This window comes from Pantherophis guttatus, chromosome 5, assembly GCF_059756535.1.
Source record: "Pantherophis guttatus breed Tessera chromosome 5, ASM5975653v1, whole genome shotgun sequence".
Taxonomy (NCBI): Eukaryota; Metazoa; Chordata; class Lepidosauria; order Squamata; family Colubridae; genus Pantherophis; species Pantherophis guttatus.
In genome coordinates, this window is record NC_142067.1 from 41,278,651 (window position 1) to 41,302,647 (window position 23,997).

The window sequence follows — 23,997 nt, forward strand, 5'->3', positions numbered from 1 at the left end:
GATAAATGAAGAAGAGAATGGAGAACAGAAAGCTGGGCAGAAAGTTGTTATTTGTGCTACCGTGCATTTTTTCCAGCTACGAAAAGTGCTGTGCAGTTTTGTCCTCATTTGCCAAAAGAGTCAGACTTGCTTTCTATAGCTTGACTTGGGTGGGTTACTTTTTGTTTTGGTTCAGGTAGAGAGAAGGTTCTGGCAGATGGGAGGCATAAAAATGTTGTAGCTCTAAAATAAATTCCTCACCTTCAGAAGTTGAACAAGATCAGATGATAAAATCTTATGTTTGTGAAAGCCATCTTTGATCAGTTTCTAATTAACAAGAGCCATGTGAAATTGTTTTCTTCAGAACACTCAGCTTCCGCCTCTCCGAAATGACACAAAGCCTCAAGTTCCATCACAGCTGCCTACTTCTCAAGAACAAACTCCTCCCCAGAATGCAAAAATGCAGCAGACTCCTCCCATTCCAGTTCCAGTTCCAGCACCAGCACCTAAATCTACTAGTTCTTCTTGCCCTATTGACCAAGACAATCCTGGCCTAGAAAGTAATGTGATGCCTGCAGGAAGTCCTGCTAACTCCACTCCTCTACAAGCTGAAGGATTTGGGCAAACTTCAACTCCCAATAATCGAGCAGTTAGTCCAGTTTCCCAAGGTAGTAATAGTTCCAGTGCAGATCCTAAAGGTCCTAACCAGCAAGTATCTGGAGGAGATCCACCAAACATGGGTGAAAATCCAGATGGGCTATCCCAGGAACAACTGGAGCACAGAGAACGTTCGTTACAAACTTTGAGAGATATTCAGCGAATGCTTTTCCCAGATGAAAAAGAATTTGCTGGAGGCCAAACTGGGGGGTCCCAGCCAAATTCTGCAGTTCTGGATGGTCCCCAAAAGAAATCTGAAGGACCAATACAGGCAATGATGGCCCAATCTCAAAGTTTAGGTAAAGGGCCAGGACCCCGGACAGAAGGAGGGGCTGCATTTGGTTCCCAAGGGCACAGAGACATGCCATTTTCCCCAGATGAAGTTGGACCACCATCCATTAATTCTCAATCTGGTCCTATTGGACCAGACCATCTGGATCACATGACCCCAGAACAAGTAGCCTGGCTGAAATTGCAGCAGGAGTTCTACGAAGAGAAACGGAGAAAGCAAGAGCAAGTTGTACAGCAGTGTTCGTTACAGGACATGATAGTTCACCAGCATGGACCACGAGGATTAGTTAGAGGCCCCCCACCTCCATATCAGATGACCCCAGGTGATGGCTGGGGGCCTGGAGGCCCTGAACACTTTCCTGAAAGCATAACAATGCCTCACTCACTACCTCCAAGAGGCATGGCCCCCCATCCCAATGTACCTAGCAGCCAGATGCGACTGCCTGGATTTTCTGGAATGATAAACCCTGACATAGAAGGTCCCAATGTCCCAAACACCACAGGTAGACCTGGGCTTTCAGGTGTTCCTTGGCCAGATGATGTGCCAAAAATTTCAGATGGCCGCAATTTTCCTCCTGGGCCGGGTGTGTTCAGTGGTCCTGGACGAGGAGAGAGGTTTCCAAATCCTCAAGGCTTGCCTGAAGATATATTCCAGCAGCAGTTAGCAGAAAAACAACTAGGACTTGCTTCTGGCATAAGCATAGAAGGAATTAGGCCTGGCATGGAGTTGAACCGGATGATTCCCCCTCAAAGACACATGGAGCCTGGCAATAACCCCATCTTTCCACGTATGCCAGTTGAGGGACCCATGAGCCCTTCTCGGGGAGAATTTCCAAAAGGAATACCACCTCAGATGGCAGCTAACAGAGAGTTGGAATTTGGGATAGGCCCCAGCAGCATGAAAGGGGATGTGAATCTGAATGTCAACATCACTTCCAATCCACCAATGTTACCTCAGAAAATGAGGGAAGCTGGAGTGGGTCCAGAAGAAATTATGAAGATGCGCCCAAGTATCTCAGAAATGCTCCCCGCTCAGCAAAAAATGGTTCCCTTGCCATTTGGTGATCATCCTCAACAGGACTATGGAATTGGCCCAAGACCTTTTCATCCTATGTCTCAGGGCCCAGGTGTTGGTCTCCGGAATCATAGAGAGCAAATAGGGCCTGACCAAAGGACTAACAATCGTCTTAGCCACATGCCACCACTACCTCTGAACCCCTCCAGTAACCCAAACAGCCTCAACACGACTCCTCCGGTTCAACGCAATCTTGGGCGCAAACCCCTAGATGTCTCTGTTGGTGCCAGCCAAGTTCATTCTCCAGGCATAAATCCACTTAAATCCCCCACAATGCGCCAGGTTCAATCTCCCATGCTGGGTTCTCCTTCTGGAAACCTCAAGTCTCCCCAGACTCCCTCACAGCTGGCAGGGATCCTTGCTGGTCCAACTACAGCAGCCGCAGCTGCTTCAATCAAATCTCCTCCAGTTATGGGTTCTGCTGCCGCTTCACCTGTCCATCTCAAGTCTCCATCCCTCCCTGCACCTTCTCCTGGATGGACTTCATCTCCAAAGCCCCCATTGCAGAGCCCTGGAATCCCCCCAAACCACAAAGCATCTCTTGCTATGTCTTCACCAGCCATGATGGGAAATGTTGAATCAGGTCAGACTTATTTTTTCTTATGTCTTTTTGATCAGTAGTGTCCCTTGTTTGTTTCTGAATTGTTTTGCTCTGATGCTATTAACAATTGCTCAGCAGTTGAGCAGGTCATTTTTTTTTTCTCTTGAGAATTTAGTTGTGAGCATACAGTCTCTTTGAGTTCTATGGTTTTATGTATCAGGACATAGTAAAAATCATCTGGTCTTTAGCAGTTCTTAACAGTAGGTAAATAGATGAACAACATGTGACATATTACACCGTGTCATTTATTTTACAAAAAGAAATCCAAAATGGAGAAGCCGTGTGTGAAAAACTAAGTACACTTCATGAGAGAATAGCTTGAGGAACCATCTTTAGCAACAATAACCTGAAGTAATCATTTTTTGTATGACTTATCAGTCTTTCACATCATTATGGAGGAATTTTGGCCCACTCTTCTTCAGTTTCTTTTCAGCTCATTGAGATTTATGGGTGTTTATTTTATGCACAGCTCTCTTAAGGTCCCACCACATCATTTCAATTGGGTTGAGGTCTGGACTTTGACTGGGCAATTGCAACACCTTGATTCTTTTTCAGCCATTCTATTGTAGATTTGCTGGTGTGCTTTGGATCATTGTCCTGTTGCATGACCCAGTGTCAGCCAGGCTTTAGCTGTTAGACAGGTGTCCTCACATTTTACTCTAGAATATCTTTGGTATACAGTAGAGTTCATGGTCGACTCAATGACTGCAAGGTGCCCAGGTCCTGTGGCTGCAAAACAAGCCCAAATCATCATCTCTCCACCACTGTGCTTGATGGCTGGTGTTTGTGCTGATATGCTATTTTTGGTTTTCACCAAACATGGCATTGTGCACTATGGCCAGACACCTCCACTTTGGTATCGTCTGTCCAAAGAACAGGGTTCCAGAAGTCTTATGAGTTGTTTAACTTTGAAAACCTAAGCCATGCTACCATGTTCTTTTTAGAGAGAAGAGGCTTTCTCCTGGAAACCCATGCTTGTTCAGTCTTTTTGTAATTATATTATCATGAACTTCAACATTTAACATGCTAACTGATGCCTGTAAGTCTGAGATGCAACTCTTGAATTTTTTGCAATTTCTCTGAGCATTGCATGGTCTAATCTTGGGATGAATTTGCTGGGACATCCATTCCTGGGAAGATGGAAAACTGTCTTGAATGTTTTCCACTTATGAATAATCTTCCTCATTGTAGAATGATGGACTTTAAATTGTTTGGAAATGGCCTTAACACCATTCACAGATTGATGGGCAGCAACAGTGGCTTCTCTAATATTAGCCCCTTCTTACCTATGGAAGCTGTAAAGCAGGGATATCAAGCTCAATTTCATTGAGGGCCGCATCAGGGTTGTGTTTGACCTCCGGGGGCTGGGATGGATGTGGCCAGGATGGGCATGGCCAGCTCAACATCATTCATGTCGGGGGTGCCGGTGGTGGCCCGAGTGCTCTGCCAGCAATAATGGGCTCCCGAGCTCCGTTTTCGCCTGCCACGGCCTCCTGCAACCCTCTGCCAGCAAAAACAGGAGCTCCGGAGGACCGCACGCAGCCCTCCCGAGCTCCGTTTTCACTGGCAGAAGCACAGCGGGCCAGTCCTTCGCTGTTTCCAGGGTGACCCTACAGGGCAGATCTAAGTACCCCGCGGACCAGATCCGGTTCCCAGGCCTTGAGTTTGACACCCCTCCTGTAAAGGGTATACTTAGTTTTTTTACACATGGCTTCTCCATTTTCAATTTCTTTTTGTAAAATAAATTACAAGGTGTAATATGTCATGTGCTGTTCATCTGAGGCTGTATTTACCTATTTTTAATCAGGTGATTTTTATTATGTCCTGATAGATAAAACCATAGAACTCATAGGGTATACTTTCTTTTTCACATGACTGTATCTTCCCTCTCTAAATTTCAAACTATAGCAAAGAGCTAGGGGTCAGTAATCTAGTAACAGAATTGGTGGAAACTGTGAATTGATAATTGAGCAAGCTGTTTAAATGTATGTTCCTTGTTTAGCAGCCCAATATACCTATCCAGTTTGACTGATTAAATTATTAAGCAGAAATATTGAGAACATGGCCATTAGTTAGAGAACCATTTTGAAATAGGATTTCTTTTATATCCATACTGTAATAATGCTGAAATAGTTTGTTATTGCTGCCTTCTGGGAATTTTCTTGGTCAAATCTATACCCTGATGATTTCTAGTGATCAGCCCTGCTTAGTATTTTGATATCAGTCAGGGTTGGTTAGGTTCTGCCACCAACCTGAGTGTGGCATAAAATTGTCACTTAAGGACATTTTTGAAAAAGAGCCAGAAGTTAGGATAGTAACCGCCATTTGGTAAATTCTCTATTTTAGTGGATTTTAGATATTTCGCATACAAATGCTCTCTATCACTATACACTCATATGGAAGTTAGTTTAGTATTGGACTTGAGTGTCTGTTATGAGTTGTTAGAGAAATGTCAGTTGAAATTTTCATGGATTTTACCATTCCACAAAATGGAATTCCTTGGTTTTGATTCACATGACCTTGTTTTCCCTGCAGAATTGCAAGTGCCATTTAATCTTCAAGATTTATAGTTTAAAGGCAACGGACTATTCTCACCCTGTAAGATTGTAATAAAGCAAGTCTCCAGTGTGCAATGTTTGCATGCAGTTGTTTGATAGATCCAGCCTTGGGAGCAATTCAGTCTATGAAATCATGTTATTCCGGGAATTAGGAAGGCAACCAAGTCAACTATTTGGGTACACTGTCCTCTAGTGTTTCAGAGAAATCATTGCAATGGAGCAGCAATCTGTTTTTGTTAATAGTAGGGATCTCCTGTACTTCTGAGGCAAACCTAATTTTTACCTTAACAGTGGTCAAACTTTTGAAAGTTCAGAATAGAACAGAACAGAACAGAATAAGGTTTATGAAGTTTATAAAAGTGTTGCTAGTTTCCTATCACTCTTCAACATGAAAAGGGTGAGACCTCAGCTGTACATAAATCTTTCAAGCTCCTATATGCTTTGCCCTTTAAGTAACCCAGACAAAGGAATATAGTTTTATAGAATTATGGAATGTAAGGGCAGGAGGAACTATTGGAGACATCTAGTTCAGGGGTGTCAAACTCACGTCGTCATGGCAGACGTATTGGGACTTTTTTCCCCTTTGCTAAACAGGATGTGGGCTTGGCCAGTGCGTGATGCATCCGGCCCGTGGACCGCATGTTTGACAGCCATGATCTAGTTCAATCCCCTGCCCAGTGTAGGAATGAATTCCTACATGTATTACACACAAAAATGTATAATAGAGTTGACATTCCTAGGGATATTTGTAACATGGGAAATTATTTAGCATTGATCAAAAATGTGAAAATGCAGTCAATGTTTCTAAATGCAAGATCATGCACTTAGAGAAAAAGAATACCTGCAAATTTGGTGACTTTCTAGCTTCCCGTCTTAAACAACTATACCACCACTGATGCAGACTCTCTGGGAAATATTGTTCGTTTAGATGTATATCCAGCTAATGTAGTATGGCACAGCCTGCATTTTTGTATCTTCTCTGCTAGAATTTCCTGGGAGATCATGTCAAACGTTTAAGTCAGAGTACTATGCCCACTGCACTACCACAATCTCTTAAACTGGTCACCCTATGAAAAAAGGAGATCATGTTGATTTAGCATGATTTGTTCATGATAAACCCACATTGGCTTCTGTTAAGCAGTCATTCTATTCCCAATGATCCCAAAGTTAAGCTACGTTAGAGTTTTGCCTAGTATCAGAGTTAAGCCAGGTCATCTATAGTTATCAGGGAGGTGCTTCTCTTTTTCCCTTTTGAAGATTTGACCTTTTCTAGTCATCTGGGACTATATATTTCAGGCAGGGGAACTTTGGAATGACATCAGCAAGCTTTTTCAAGACTCATAGATGTGATTGACCTGGTTCTACAGACTTAACTGATTTTTAGTAATCAGGTGTTCTCTACTCATGAGTGCCACATTGTCTTTTCTGTTTCATTCCATCAGGAGTCATGCCTTTTTCTTATCACCAGTTACTATTGACCTTATTCAAGCAGTTTCTTTTCTTTCTTTTACTACTGACATGGCAAAAAAGCTGCTTTGATGTCTTTAGCTTGCCTATTTCCCCTTTATGCTTAAGCTTTTATAACTTTTCTGCAGATAGCTATGTGATGATACACCTCTTTGATGAAGTAAAATACTCAGATTTCATTTGAATGTGAATTAGAAATGGTTTCTGAAATTCAAAAGTCACCCTCTGAAATAAGATTTTCTTCCTCACTTTCTCATTATCAATCTGAGACAGTAATATTTCCAAGCAACACATAGTCCTTGTCTGAATACCATACTCTGAATACCAACCAAATTTAATTCTAGAATTATTAACATAAAGCCCTATACTGTATGCAGGATGTGGCTTAAATTCTAAAAAAAAATTGCCTAGAATTTTTGTTATGGTCACTAATTGCACACTATTATATTAGAATATTAGAGAAAAATTACAAACTAGTTAGCCTTTTGCATTAAAAACAGTTTATAACAGTGTCTGAACTTCTAAAAGCTTCTTGCTTGTTCAGCTTTACTTCGCATATCCTCCAAAAAGGAACTATAAATGCTTGCATTGGAATTCCCATTAGTAAGGTAACTAATATTCAAAATAAATGTTTAATTAAAGTAGGGAAGATTGTGAAAGTGGCATTTTGCAAGCATTAATTCTCTTCCAAAGCCACCTGCAAGTACTGTACTCTTGCCCAGGCAATTCCTAATGGTACAAAATAGCTATGGTACTATGACAGTGGTGAAATTTATAAATTTTCCCTACCGGTTCTGTGGGTGTGGCTTGGTGGGTGTGGCTTGGTGGTCATGTGACCGGGTGGGTGTGGCTTGGTGGTCATGTGACCGGGTGGGCGTGGCTGCACAACTGACTCACACACAATGTAAAAGCAGCTGGACTTCATACGAAATGGCCCCTGCAACAAGCAGGAACCTCACAGAGTCACAGAGAGCTCAAAAACCAACTATCACACTTTACACAAAAATAACACAAAAGCTACACAACTGACTCACACACAATGCAAAAGCAGCTGGACTTCACACAAAATGGCCCCTGCAACAAGCAGGAACCTCACAGACAATCAGGCACAGCTGATTGTCACACAGCTGATTAGTAGTAAAAAAAAATGCTAAAAAAAGATTTTAAAAAATTGTTCCGACATTGCCTGGCACAGTTGATTGCCACACAGCTGATCATCAGAACTTGGTTCAGGCAAATAGGTAGTAAAAAAATGCTTTAAAAAAGTTTTAAAAAAAAGTTCCAACAATTAGGAGGCACAGCTGATTGTCACACAGCTGATCGTCAGAACTTTTGTTTTTTTACTTTTTTAAGCATTTTTTTACTACCGGTTCAGGCGAATGGTAGCTTTTTTTACTACTGGTTCGGGCGAACCGGCCCCAACCGGTAGCATTTCATCCCTGTACTACGATACTACCACTATATTCATTAACGTCACCTTGTTGTGAGATGGGCAGCAAACAGATTTAATAAACAAATGCTTACTTTCAAACTGCTGCATAATTCTATGTAGTACATCTATCATATATAATATAACTCTTAGCACTTGTGGTATGTTTCTTGTAATAAAAATATCATCAAAAGCTGCAGTTGTTTCACTTAAGATGAAGCCCATCTTCCTTCCTTCCTTTCATTTAGCCGCTCCTATGACTCAGTATGACTGTGTTGAAGACAAACCTAACTATCAAAGAAAACAAATTGAGCAACAAGCACAGCATTTGTCTCTTCAGGGTTATGTCCTGGTTTTACTTGAACATTGATGGACTAATAGTGGGAAGATCCTATTTTTACAAATTAGCTAAAGGTCAATTAAATTACAGCACCTTTCTTTATCCCATCAAAAGAATTCTAGAACACTTTGAAGCTTAATTAGCCTTGAATAGTTAGATCTTCTTGTCTCCTGTAATCATTTATTCTGAAACACATGTGGCCAAAGGATGGTCTTCGGAGAGAATGTCTGTTGTGTTCAATTGTTTTTTAGTAGACAAATTGTAGAACAGTTTCCTGATAATAGGATTTTTAGGCTCATCATAGCTCAGCGGGAGATCATGTGCTTTGCATACAGCAGATTCTAAATTCATCCCTCACATGTTCAATTTAAAAGGTCTAGCAATAGAAGTGATGAGGAATGCCTTTTCCTGCTGAGGGGAAATTCTATAAGTATTCTATAAGTACATGATAAGGCAAGATTAGAACAAACAAAAATAATGACATGGTATTAAGTAATTTCAAATAGCTGCAGGACTTCTAACTTGGAAGCCAAGAACTCTTGGCAATGCATATTTTTCTAACGAAGTTCATTAAGTAATGTACCTTTAAAAATATTAATTAACCTGCATGTATTTGTTTCCAGGTGTTGCACCCCCTTCAACAGTTAGTCAGAATGCTCCTGTGACTCTTTCTGGAAATCTTCCTTCCAGCAGTCCTTATACAATTCCTCCAGAACCCACCCTGTCTCAAAATCCTCTTTCTATTATGATGTCCCGGATGTCCAAGTTTGCTATGCCCAGTTCAACACCGCTCTATCATGATGCTATCAAGACTGTAGCCTCATCAGATGATGACTCTCCTCCAGCACGGTCCCCAAATTTACCATCAATTAACAATCTTTCAGGTAAATAGAAAGAATCCTACAAACACTGTTAATTACATACAGTTCTACCATCTGTCTGGAGATAATGTAAATAAAAATAACAGTTATGTGGGAAAACAGAGGATTTTCTGAATTTTGCTCACTGAAATTATTCCAATAAATAGGGCGGTTTGAGAGCAAAGAATTGACTATGATTAGCCAGACATGAGTTCACAGTGAGCATAGTAAAAGGCATATGCTTGGGGTATTTTAATAATACTTTTCATAGGACACACATACTATAAGGATAATATGCAGGGGCTTCCCCCTTACTCACCGTTCCTTTTTCTTTCTTACCTTTCTGCCATCAGTACTTCTCTGAATATATTTCTTTATATTTAGAATGGAGCACTGTGATTGCCAGATTTCTTTAAATTATACAGTGGTGGCTAAAAGCTTATGAACCTTTTGAATTTTCAGTATTGCTGCATACATATATAGATCCACACAAGTCATCAAACTAGTTAAAGAAAACCCAGTTGAACAGGTCAAAAACATTTTGCTTGTTCATTTGTTCACTGAGAAAAATATAAGTGATACATTTGTGTATGGCAAAAGTATTTCTTTCAGTAACTGATGTGTCCATCGTGGACAGCAGTAGTTGGAACTAAATATTTGCAATAACTATCTTGCGTATCGACTTGGAAGAATTTCAGCCCATATCTCTTTACAAACAATTCCGGGATATTGGTGGACTTCCTTACATGAAATGCCCACTTACAAACCTTTCACAATATTTCTATGGGATGAAAACCAAACTTTGAATTGGCAATTCTCAAATAACTTTCTTTTGCTTTAATCATTATTTGTTTGGATGACTTGTGTATTTGAGTTGTCTTGCTGCATAGCCAACTTTTTCTTGAGCTTCACTTAATGGACAGTTACTCTGACATTTTCCTGTAGAATTTGCTGGTACAATTTCTTTTCAATGATAACAAGCCATCCCTGCACAAAGGCAGCAAAGTAGGCCTGAATTACCATGCAGTCACTACCATGGTTCATAGATAGAATAAGATTTTTATGCACTATTTGTCTTTTGCCAAACGTAATGCTTTTCATGCAAGCCAAAGCTTCTTTTTTGGTTTTATCTATCAAAGAACATTCTTCAATAACCTTCTAGCTCATTGATTCTCAACCTTTTGTCCACCATGGACCCCCTTTAAATACCTTTTGTGGCCATGGACCCCCAAGATTTCTTGAGAGGCCTTTATTTTCTTAGATGTTAACCTGGATTTTTCTGAGTATTAGGCCCTTTGTTCTTAGTTGGTGAGCTACTTTTGGTTAGGGTAACAGTGGTGTTGAATTGCTTCTATTTTGTACATGATATGCCTGTCTGGGCTGGTAGAGTCCAAACTTTTTTTTAAAAAAATTGTAACTTTGTCTAGCCTGGTGAGTATCAATGGTAGAATCCAAACTTTTTTTTTAAAAAAAATTAAAGGCTGGGGAGTATCAATAACTGATTTTAGAGATTCTCAGGAATGTATTTTTGAAGCCATGGCATATTTCTGCATGCTTGTGTTGTGAAGATCAGATTTTGATAGTGAATGCCCAAAATTCCATTATTTAAATAAATTCAATAAATAAATACAAAAGTGTTCATAAACTTTTAAGCACTATTATAATTTCTAGTATAAAGATGAGGAAAAAATGGATTTTGTTCCTGTCTGTCTTTGAAATAAGTATGCTTATCATACATATCTGTGAATTAGTTCCCAGTGCAGGAACCATATTCATATGGATGCTATGTTTTTCCATAATTAGCTATGTTAGAAAACGTGAAGTAATAATGCTGACTGATATTTTAGAATAGAACAGAACAGAATAACAGAGTTGGAAGGGACCTTGGAAGTCTTCTAGTCCAACTCCCTGCTCAGGCAGGAAACCCTATACCCGTGATGGTGAACCTATGGCACGCGTGCCACCTGTGGCATGCGGAGCCATATCAGTGGGCAAGCGAGCATTGCCCTAGCTGAGCTCCAACGTGCATGCGCATGCTGGCCAGCTGATTTTCGGGCCTTCTGGGCCCACTGGAAGTCAGGAAACGGGCCATTTCCGGCCTCCGGGGGGTTGGCATAGGCCGTTTTTGCCCTCCCCAGGCTCCTAGAAAGCCTCTGGAGCCTGGAGAAGGTGAGAAACTGGGCCACTGTGCCATCACGTGAGAAAAGCAGGGGGAGCACGGGGGGTTCGCATGTGCAGGGACGGGGTGCATTGAATTATGGGTGCGATCCCCGCTTTTGGCACACGATGGCAAAAATGTTAGCCATCACTGCCTTATACCATTTCAGAAAAATTGGTTGTCCAATCAATTGGTTAATTGGTTGTCCAATCTTTTCTTAAAAACTTCCAGTGTTGGAGCATTCACAACTTCTGGAGTCAAGTTGTTCTACTTTTATTTTCATAAAAGCTAGAAGCAGATTCTACAAGAGGATTCTTGGTAATTATTTTGCCTTTCTTGATCAGGTTAAATGTTATTTTAGATGTTTATCTAATCAGTTAGACTTTTCATCCCTAAAGTGCTAGGGCTTGAGTTGAAAGTATACTAAAGACAGCTCTTATATTTTCAACAAGATAGAAATTTAAAAAAAATTAGATGATTGTAGTCCTATGGCAATAAGGTTCATAGAGACTTGTGTGGCTAACAAGATTGTGTGAAAGATTAAATAAGTAATTTGATTTGGAGATTAAGGACAGTATACAAATCTAATAAAAGATAAAGAATCTGGACTACTACTTTGAATTAAATCATTGAATCAAATGTTCAAATTACTCAAAAATTTCAAGTGAAAGCAAATGATTTTCAGAATACTTTGGACAGCATTCAAATGACAGGTTTTCTGACTTCGGTGATTTTCAGTCATTTTTGTCTATTTCCTCAAACTTGAGGTAAAGAGGGGTTGAGGTGAGTGTGTGAAGGTTGAATTGTGTGAAGGTTCTTTGATATATGAAAAAGTTTTATTATTTCTGCAAATAGGAATACTGAAATCGGGTGGGTTCTAAATTTTTTTACTACCAGTTCTGTGGGCGTGGCTTATTTTGTGGGCATGCCTTGATGGCATGTGACTGGGTAGGCGTGGCCAACTCAATGTCAATCACCTCAAGGGGTGCCTCGCCTGGCCTCTCCCTTCCCAGCCATTCCTTGTTACATCCAGCCTCAACGTATCTATAGTTCTGTAAAAATGTTGTTCACCTTTTTTCAACTTTATTATCTACATACTATAGATGCACTTTCATGGACTACTGAATAGAGAAAATGGCTCACATGCTTTGCCCAAGAGTGTGATAGGTAACAGGCTTTTAACGGGCTGCCAGAAAGAAAGTGGCGGTGTGTGTGTTAATGTATTTTCCAAAGCACCAGAAGGCAAAACAAGAAGCAATGGATGGAAACTGAACAAAGAGAGAAGCAACCTAAAACTAAGGAGAAACTTCCTGACAGTGTGAACCAATATAGGTGCAGAAATATTTCAGTCATTATTTCACATATAAAATAGCCATTTGTGTAATACAACCTGCATATTGTTCAAAACAGTCATTAGTATTATGGCTGATGTTTAACAGCAAGCCTAAAAGTCAAAGATTACAGGAGTGCTCCTTTCTCTGTATGTATACAAAACATCACACACCAGGAATAGCATATTAAGATGGACTTATTCAGTGATGGGTTTCAAAAATGTTTACTACTGGTAAACCGGAAGTTCGGCTCCATTTACAAGCAGGCAGAAAACTCATTCAAGACAGGATATTTCACAATGGAAATCGCCCAAACCTTTTTAGAAACACAAAGCCCATGTTGCACAAACCCCAAAACTTCAAAAACATAGAACCATATAAGAATCCCTCCTCTTATCTAGCTTGTTGTTCAGCTGATCCAGAAACGAACTGGTGAATGTCACTTCGCTCTGCGAGCAAAAACTTCCTTCCAGCAGCTGCTTCTTGGCTTGCCAATTTAAAGTGATAGCGTCTTTTTTCCCCCCCCATGGTTGAGAAGGAGTCCTGATTTTTTCCTTCTAGCTGATCAGTTGGGAGGCTTCTTGGCTTCTCAATTTAAAGTGACGGTGTCTTGGTTTTTTCTCCCTCTTCTTTGTCAAGTGAGCCCTGATTTTTTCCTTCTAGCCGATCAGCTGGGAGTTGGGAGGCAGCGAATAGATTGGGGCCAGGGCTGGGCAGAGGTGGTATTTACCGGTTCCCCGAACTACTCAAAACTACTCACTAACGGTTCGCAAGAACCGGGGAGAACCGGTAGCAGCCCACCACTGACTGAAATGCATCCTGCTTTTTGTGTGTCGGTTTTAGCTAGTATTTGTGTAAGCAGTTTTGCTTAGAAGAAGAAAAAGAATTCAGATTTATTCTGTTTATGTTCCTTATGTGATTTGCATTTTTTTGTATAGGCTTGGATCTTTTATCCTTACTCTTGTTTGCTTCTCACTATATGTAGTGTAGTGCCTATTGGTCTCTGTATTGCCTATCTGGCATTCATTAGCACTTTTGGTCCCCTTCATTCATACCTATTTTTTAAAAAAATAATTTTCTTTCTTTTCTGTTTGTAATGTATGTCTTGTCTGGTTCTGGATGAGTTCTTTTCATTGCCTGAGTGAGTTTGAGATTGCATCCTTGCTGTTCGACTATTTTGTATATAATTCAGATAAAAAAAGTCTGAAAAATATGTTACTAGAAATTAAGTTGCAGCATACAAACCAGGGGTGGGTTCTACTTACCTTTATTACTGGTTTGCATCGCGCCCGCTTCTGCGCATGCACAGATCACCTATGTTGACGTCCGGGTCAGTGAGCCTCCCGCTGGTTTTACTACTGGTTCTTGCGAACTGGTCCAAACCAGGAGCAACCCACCACTGATACAAACACATTTTCCTTAGAAGAATTTGCTTTGCCAATAGTTATGCTTATGCAGCTAGAAAAACAAGGGTTCTTGAAAGTGAGATTGTTAAACTGTTGTATGATTTTATTCTTTAAAAGAGTTTTAGAAGGCTTTTATATATAAGTTGAGAGTTTTCCAACATTGTTTCAGCAATTTTTATAAGCTCTTTGGAGAAATTTGAAATCTGGTGCTGACTGTTAAAATTCTGCCACAAAATATTACAAACCTGTCTGATCAAACTCTGCAGAGTTGATGTTATCCTATGCTCTTTTCTTATAAAGATAAGGCAAGAAAAGTAGGCAGAGCATGCATCTGGAATTTTTCCAACCCCTTTACTAGCAGTGGCTATAGAAGGCATCTGTATTTTCTCTTAGTAATAAAGTAACATTATATATTTCTGTGTGTATATTTCTTCTCTTCCATCATGTTTTCTGTGTGTGTGCACTCTGGAAAACACAGAGCATTTTAAAGGTTTTTTTAAATTTCAACTTTGTTTGTTTATTTATTTATTTATTTATTTATTTATTTATTTATTTATTTATTTATTTATTTATTTATTTATTTATTTATTTATTTATTTATTTATTTATTTATTTATTATATTTCTATACCGCCTTTCTCCCATAGGACTCAATGCGGTGTACAGTCAAGAAAAATATAGACACACAAACATCATAAAATTGCTAATTAAAATTATTACTTAGTTTGGTCAATTAAATAAAACCAGAATTAGATAACATTTAAAAAATCATTCACATGTTCGTATGTTTAGCCCCGCCTGTTGGAACATCAGGGTCTTGAGGGCACGGTGGAAAGCACGGAGATCAGGGATATTCCGTATCTCCGGGGGCAGTTCATTCCAAAGGGTTGGAGCCCCCACAGAGAAGGCCCTCCCCTTGGGAGTCGCCAGTCAACATAATTTGACTGACGGTACCCTGAGTAGTCCCTCCCTGTGAGAACGAACTGGTCGGTGGGAGGCTATTGGTGGCAAAAGACGGTTTCGTAGGTACCCAGGTCCTAAGCCATGGAGCGCTTTAAAGGTGATAACTAACACCTTGAATCGCACCTGGAAGACCACTGGGAGCCAGTGCAGCTCGCGTAGGAGAGGTGTTACATGGGCGTAACAAGCTGCGCCCATAATCACCCGTGCGGCTACGTTCTGGACCATTTGGAGCCTCCGGGTGCTTTTCAAGGGGAGCCCCATGTAGAGAGCATTACAGTAGTCCATACGGGAGGTAACTAGGACATGAGTGACCATGCGCAAGGCGTCCCGATCCAGAAAGGGACGCAACTGGCGGATCAGGCGAACCTGATAAAAGGCACCCCTGGCCATGGCTGTCAAATGATCTTCTAAAGATAACGGTGAATCCAGGAGGACACCCAAGTTGCGGGCCCTCTCTGTGGGGAGCAATATCTCATCCCCTATTGTCAGTGATGGTACCAGCTGACTATACCGGGACGCCGGAAGCCACAGCCACTCGGTCTTGGAGGGGTTGAGTCTGAGCTTGTTTCTCCCCATCCAGATCCGCACGGCCTCCAGGCAACGGGACATCACAGCAAGGGCATCATTGGGGTGGTCTGGGGTGGAGATGTATAGCTGTGTATCATCAGCATACTGATGAACACTCACCCCAAAACCACGGATGATCTCGCCTAGCGGTTTTACATAAATGTTGAACAGAAGGGGTGAGAGGACTGACCCTTGCGGCACCCCACAAATAAGGTGCCTCGAGGTCGACCTCTGCCCCCCTGCCAACACAAACTGCGAACGGTCAGAGAGGAAGGAGGAGAACCACCGAAGCACGGTGCCCCCTATTCCTAACCTCTCCAGCCGGTGCAGTAAGATACCATGGTCAATGGTATCAAAAACCGCTGAGAGATCTATAAGGACCAGGATAGAGGAGCAACCTCTGTCCCGAGCCCTCCAGAGATCATCCACCAACGCGACCAATGCCGTTTCCATGCTGTATCGTGACCTGAAGCCCGACTGGAACGGATCCAGATAGACAACTTCATCCAGGTATCGGGGTAGTTGTCGCGCCACCACACTCTCAACAACCTTCGCAACAAAGCAAAGATTGGAGACTGGACGATAATTTGATAATATAGCCAGGTCCAGGGAAGGCTTCTTGAGGAGGGGCTTCACAACCGCCTCTTTCAAGGTGGCAGGAAAGACACCCTCACTCAGAGAAGCATTTATAATCCCCTGGAGCCAGCCTCGTGTAACCTCCCGGGAGGCCAGTACCAACCAGGAGGGACATGGGTCCAATAAACATGTGGCAGCGTTAAGCTTGTCAATTGTTAATTGTTTTAAATAATTCAATGCAGTGAATGTTCCTAATACGCCTTCCTCCTCCTATTTCCCCCCCAACAACAATCCTGAGGTGAATTGGGCTGACAGAAAGTGATTAGCCTAAAGTCAATTAGCTGGCTTCCATGCCAAAGGTAGAATTAGATCTCAGAGTTTCCTGGTTTCTAGCCTGGTGCCTTAACTACTAGACCAAACTGGCATACTCCACTCTGATGACAAGAAAGGAGAGACAGAAGCTTAGAATGGAAGAATCAATAATGTTTGAAGGTGCTAACTCTTCTGTAGTATTGAGTTTGAGGGGATGGTGGTGGATATTTTATCCATAGCCCCCTGGTCTATTTTTGTAGTTAAGATACTTTCCTGACTGTGCCTGATATACCAAATTGGGTCCCATTCCATACAGTTTTCAGAATTACTATACTAATGGAGTTACAAATTCTGTTACAATGGACATTGACAGAAGTCAGTTGCGAAGGTCACAGTGATGATCATGGGAGGCTGTGTCTGTCCTAAATCCGTACCAATTGACAAGCACCAAAGTCACAATCATTTGATGCAGGGATGCTGCAGGGGCCATAAGCCAAGGACCAGTCATAAATCTACATTTTTATTGTTGTCAACATTTTGAACAGTCGCTGAATGAGGCAGTCATTAGCCAAGGACTACCTGTATGTAATTTCTTTGCCACATCATGCTGGGTTGGAAAGACTAGGCAAGATAGGGAAAGAATAGAGACTATTGTCACCAGAATTCTTTTCACTCTTGATTGCTGCCCAGTTTTTAGATTTTCTCTCTCTACAGTTTCTAACTGATCTGGCCCATTTTTGAACATTATTTTGTTATTGGCTTCTTCCAAACAATAATTTTGTCCAATTCTATTTGATTTTTAAAAAGTTATCCTGCTCACGAACAAGTTCCAGGCTCCTTTATCTAATCTCTGTCCAGCATTCTGTAGAGCTAGAAAGAGTAAATTAGAGAGACTGAGTGAACATGGCTTTTTGGAACCTTTCCAGCTATTTTACCAGCAATGTATGAGGTGTTATCTACAATCCCCTATTTTTCTGGGCTAGAGTGGATAAAGCCCTTTGTTGAATGTGTTTTTATGTGTTGTTTTATTGGATTTCCCATCTTATTCATTGTATAGTATTTATATCTTGTTCCTGGTAGGTGAGTTAAGTCATAATGTTTCAAGCATAGCTAGCAGCTTCGCCTTTCCTTTATACACGGGATATTTTTTATTGAAGATCATGGTTCACAAGCCAAACTAACATAGCAAAACAGGCATACAGCTCAAGTCTGGGCTCAGAAGCACTGAGGAAGAAGCTGAGGTGTGTTCTGGAGATAATATAATTATCTGTAAAACAGGAAAGGATAAATCTCCAGAGTAAGAACATTGTAGGCCCAAGCGTAAGTTGGATGCTGCTTCAGGCTATATGTTTAGGATCAAGCATGCTTATGTAGCATACCTGCAAGTTGTTTGCACAAGAGTGGCCTTCTGTGGAACATACTTTGAGGTCTGTAACTGTTTTCATCCTGTTTTGTTCCCCAAAAGCTGATGTTTCTGAACTTCCCCATTATAGGTTATAGTTGAATTTTGTTTTATCAGATCAAATTGGTTCAATTCTTAAATAAAGGTGTCAGCTCAAAACCTGTAGTCATTAAATTTTACTCATATCTTAGTTGATCCAGAAACCCCAATGGTTATTAATGCTTAGAAAGGAGGCAATATAACAACAGATGACCTGTAACTGTCTGGATTTCTTATTTATGTTACCTTAGGTGATTTTGCTTGTAATTGTTATAGCTTCTTGAAACAGTATAGGAGACATATTACCATATTTCTTTCTAAAGCATGATTTAATTATTGTATTGATATTTTCTGAAATGTATTGAGTTTGAACTTCTCCTGTAAAAATATTGATGAGATTGTAAGTGGTACTGAAAATACTGACTGTGTAAGTGATATATGGACTAGATTATGCCTGAGAATCCCTTACACTGCAGCATCCTTGGTCTGGCAGAGAAGCCAAAGTTTTAAAAATTCAGTCACTTAGACAGTCGTGAGACAAGCATGATCAGTATGGGTCTACATCTGTTTTTCTACCTCTGTGTTTTCTTTAGCAGAGAAATGTTTCTCTAATAACAGATAATATGGAGGAAACAAATAAGGGTATATAGAAATATCTTGCATGAAACACTTTAGTATAGTAATGAAGAAAAGTGGTTTTGTGTCTATTAAATGGTTTTATGTTTTTACTTATTTTGTTCTAATGTGCTTTTCTCTTTTCTCCAGGAATGGGCATTAATCCCCAGAATCCTCGTGTTTCTGGTCCCAACCAAGCAGGCTCAATGGCAACTCTTAGCCCAATGGGAATGACACAGCCACTAACTCATAGTAATCAATTGCCCTCTCCAAATGCTATGGGAGCCAATATACCTCCTCATGGGGTTCCTGTAGGACCTGGTTTGATGTCACACAATCCAATGATGGGCCACAGTTCCCAAGACCCACCAATGGTACCTCAAGGACGCCTGGGCTTCCCACAGGGATTTCCTCCAGTACAATCTCCTCCCCAGCAGGTACCATTTCCTCATAATGGTCCTAGTGGAGGACAAGGCAACTTCCCAGCTGGAATGAGCTTCCATGGGGAAGGACCTCTGGGGCGACCCACCAGCATGCCCCAAAGTTCAACCGATCCAGCACTTTGTAAGTCTGGAGGTCCAGGGGGACCAGACTCTTTCACAGTTCTAGGAAACAATATGCCTTCAGTTTTTTCTGATCCAGAGCTACAAGAAGTGATTCGCCCTGGAGCCACTGGAATACCAGAATTTGACCTGTCCAGGATAATTCCATCTGAGAAGCCAAGCCAGACATTACAGTATTTCCCTCGTGGAGAAGTACCAGGCCGCAAACAGCCACAGAATATTGGGCCTGGCTATTCTCATATACAGGGAATGATGGGAGAACAGAATCCAAGAATGGGGCTGGCATTACCTGGTATGGGAGTCCCTGGTGGCACACCTGATATTCCTCTTGGCACAGCATCCTCTATGCCAGGCCATAACCCTATGAGACCACCTGCCTTTCTGCAACAAGGAATGATGGGACCTCACCACCGGATGATGTCACCAGCACAAACAGCAATGCCTGGCCAACCCACCCTAATGAGCAACCCAGTAGGCATGATTCCAGGCAAGGATCGAGCTGCTGCTGGGCTATACAGCCATCCAGGACCTGTAGGTTCACCTGGTATGATGATGTCAATGCAGGGCATGATAGCACCTCAACAGAACATCATGATTCCTCCACAGATGAGGCCACGGGGCATGGCTGCTGATGTAGGAATGGGAGGATTTAGCCAAGGCCCTGGAAATCCAGGGAATATAATGTTTTAAGCTGCTACATAAAGACTGGAGGTTCCAATCCTTGTTGAGATGAGATTCCAGGAGCACAGTTTGATCATGCAATAGGTGAAAACAGACCAGAGGATGCTTTGGAAAATCTCGAATGTATGGAATTTCCTGAAAACAAATGAATTCATTTTAACAGGTTGTTTTTTTAAAATTTATTTTTTAAAAATTATTTTTGTGTACTTGGGTATCCTGTGATGGCACCTGCTTTGAAAATCTGTAGCTGTATTTTGAGAATTGCCATTTGTCACGAGTTGCACCATTCTCTGTATGTTTACGTCCTTCGGACTGGCTTCTCCCAGGACTCACTTATCTTTGGGGATTATTTTTGTGTACTGTACTATATTGTAAAAGGGATTTTAGCAGAGACTTTAGTCTTGGGGGTGAAAGGCTGTTTACTTTTAGGTGGAAAATCCATCTTCAGAACTTTGGACTATTTTCCTTCAACTCAATCTATAGAAAAACCAAACTACAACCTCAGAGCAGAGTATTAATGAAAAGCACAAAAGGAACTGAAGTTCAGTGAGGGGGGTAAACTTTAAAAAAAAAATAAGTTAAGGACATATTTTTCAGATTATGAGTGCTGTCCAGCACTTTGTCTCTCCCTCCCACCCCTTTACTGTCTCCTCCTCTGGCAGCTGCAATACATTGTATTATTTTGGGGAGCATATCTAGGAGAGCCCCTTCTTGTGCTGAGAGTGTTACCACTTTCAGGAAGAGGCTGGACTTGGACACTGTTACACTTGAAAGTAGTCTTACTGTTTCTTATTTTCTCAGCACCCCTGCCTCCTCCCCACCCAGTGACATTAACGTGGGAGTGGAACAGACACTAAAAGTTATCCTGACTTTTTTGTGGCTTTTTTTTTGTCCCCAGCGTAAAACGTTCTGTGTAACCTCCATTAAATTTGGTACAAAACCACTTGCCAGGGCTGTGGTGTCAGAAAAATAAAATATATTGTTTCTTACAAAAAATATATATCAAATGAGTTTCATAATATTCTGCCACAATCTATAGCTGCCTTGTATTTTCATTCATTTACAAATTTGCCTTGTATAGTTTTTGTACTTCTAGAATAGTTCTTAACTTAAGTAAGGATTTATCTAAAATACATATTTCATCTTAAACTATAGACTACCTTACCATGCAAAGTAAAAGAAACAATATTGTGCCCTCAAAAGGTTCTTGAAGAGCTACCATGGCATGCAAAAACAATACATTGAAGTTTCCAGTGAGTTCCTAAGCCAATAGAAGCAATTTCTAAGCTTGCCTAAGCAAACAAACTGACAGAGCAACCTCTGCTTGGTATAAATGAAATACAGTGCATGGTCCTTAATATATCTACATGGAAGGAAAAATGTATTGGAATCCCTCCTGGACACAAGGCCCTTGATGATTTTTATAAATGACACGAATAAACACATATCAATTTTTTTGATGACAGGTTACGTCAGATGGCAGACTAAATTCAGAAGGATCCTGATTTGAATAATGGGCTCTACCCTATAATGTGCAATACAGCGATGGGAATTGTTACAATTCTGCACTTAAATAGGAAAAAAACCCAGATAGAGATACAAGATAGATGCTACTTGATTCGATATATCTACTTAATTATTAAATCTTGTGACAATCTTTATTAAATCTGGTATTCTGATAAAGCATATCAGATTGTTGCATTTACAAATGTATAATGTCATGATCACAGGAAATGACAATTTCATTTTATGCTGCATTGGTTAGATTACACCGGAGTAATATGTTTAGTTTGGGTTGCTACAATGTAGGAAGTGTGTTAAGGAACTAGGAGAACTGCAAAGAGACAAAGGTGGCTTGAAACCAAAGAAGGACTTGAACTCTAAATCCTACAAAGACCTATTAAAGGAATTGGGAATGATTAGTCTAAAAAAGAAAGCTAAGAAGCAGCAGTCTTCCAGTATTTGAAAGACTGTCATAGGGAAGAGGTGTGGATTCATTTACCATAGTGCCCAAGGATAGGACAAAAATCCTTACAGAAATCCAAATTCACAATAAGGTATAATTTAAGAGTTACTCTGCCTCCTTGAGCTGGAGACTTTTAAGCAAAAGTTGTGCAATTATTTGTCTGATGATGGTTTGATAACGCTGCTTTGGGCAGCAGGATGGATTAGAAGATCTTGAAGAACCCTTCCAACTGATTCTAATTCATTTTAAGAAAGGTGAGTCAACTAGTGAACAAACACCTGTGTTGGCCAACCTCTCAGATTGTGGTGGTCTTTCAAGAAGTTTGGACTCCTCTAACCATTTGAAATAACTGCCTGTTGGTGTTGGTAAGAGTGGCAAGCCACTAAAATATAAATTGAAAGCAAGCCCTACTCCTTACTAGCACTGATGATATTATGTAGTTTGGGTAATGAAATGTCAGTTAAGAAAGCAACCAAGCTCAGCATTAAGGACCCTTCATTTCAACCCTGACCTAATGTCATATAGTCAAGTGAACAAAAGAAAGTAAAGAGAGGCTGGGTATTTCAGCAAGAAAATGACAAAAAAATATGCCTCAAAATTAACAAATATATGCTAAGTTTTTTGAATGGATTTCACAGTTTCCAAACAATACTGAGTATCTCTGGGAAGAGTATTTCTCAGCTACAAGACTTAGGTAAGATAGAGTGGGGAAAAATCTCAAAAGCAATAGCACGTTTCCAAATCACTACAGCTAACGTTTGATAATTTAGCCAAAGGACTGTTACAAAGGCTGAATGAGATGTCCAAATTTATGCATTAAAGTAACACATACTTCTGTATGAATTACTTTATTTTGAATCTATAAACTGAATATAAATGATAAGAATGCATTCAAGTTTGCAGAAAGATTCAAGGTTCAAGTTTGCATTATGTAGAAGTTGTCAGCTGTTCACTTAACATTCACTGAAATATTGATTAGAGCTGCCTAAACCTGCAGGCAATTGTATTTTGAATGTTATGCATATCACTGTTAGCAGTGTAACCTTCCTAAACATGAGCAGATTTCCCACATTCTGGTCTTCCAAATGTACAGACCAAAACAAAATGTACTTTTAAGAAATCTCACCAATTGCCATTGCGGTTGAGGGATTCTGGAAACTAAAACATGCATCTGGAGATGGCCTTGGATGGAGATGGGACAGTTTCCTTTAGTGTTTTAACACACAAAGCTAAAAAGTAGGAGACTTGACTGCTAGTCCTGCCTTAGGCCTGAAAGCTGGCTGGGGAATATCTCAGTCCAGCCTGCCTCACAGGGTTACTGTTGGGAGAGTAGGAAGTGGAAAAACTGTTTGCTGCCTTGAGTTATATATAAAAATGATAAAGGCAGGATATTAATAAATACCTGGTAAACTATCTGTTTTCTCTAAAAATATGTATTTCGTACATTTGGAGTAGCTATTAATAAATCACTTAGATTTATTACTACTGCCTTGCTGACAGATGTCAGGTTAAATATTCACTGTGATTATTTTTTTTCCCTTGAAGAGGAATCTTTATTAAGTCACCCTGTGCCATGTGTTTTTTGCCTAACATCACTTTGATACATTTAGCCAGGATTGGAACAATATTTTCAGCCGTGGGCTAACTTGACCAAAGCTAAAGATATAATGAAATGCATGAAAATAGTGGGTATGACCAATCTAAACCCTTAAGTTTAACACAAAAATATTATTTACTATTCCACCATCTTAGCTATCCATGCAGATCTGCAGGTCAGATGTGAATTCTTTCCCTATTCAGCTGTGGAGCAGGCTTGGAATTAAGGTTTGGTAACTAGAAAGATAGCTGAAGAATATCTATAGATAGTGAATTTAGGTAGCCTACTTTTGCTATAACCCATAACAAACACTCTGATTTGCACAATCAGATACAAATACTATTACTATAATAGTAATATTTGTATAATATTACTATTATAATATTGTATAATATTATAATATTGTATAATATAGTATAATAGTATACACAAATACTATTAACAGTTAAGAGCCACATGGAATGTCCATTGATTTCACTACTTCAGCAATTAACATTGTCTGCATTCTTAAAAATAGTAAACGTACACAAACATATTTTCTGGCTCAATGATACACACAGCTAAT

General features: G+C 40.3%; 1 protein-coding gene across 1 annotated transcript in view; it reads left to right on the forward strand.

Annotated features, from left to right (window-relative positions):
* Positions 1-20,865, forward strand: part of BCL9 (BCL9 transcription coactivator) — a 54,675-nt gene extending 33,810 nt beyond the window's left edge. Inside the window, exons 8-10 of the mRNA XM_034414311.3 lie at positions 344-2,585; positions 9,021-9,281; positions 18,776-20,865. Coding sequence (XP_034270202.1) covers positions 344-2,585; positions 9,021-9,281; positions 18,776-19,878 — 3,606 coding nt within the window. The 3' untranslated portion in view covers positions 19,879-20,865. The remainder of the gene's footprint in view (positions 1-343; positions 2,586-9,020; positions 9,282-18,775) is intronic.
* Positions 20,866-23,997: the final 3,132 nt, after the last annotated feature.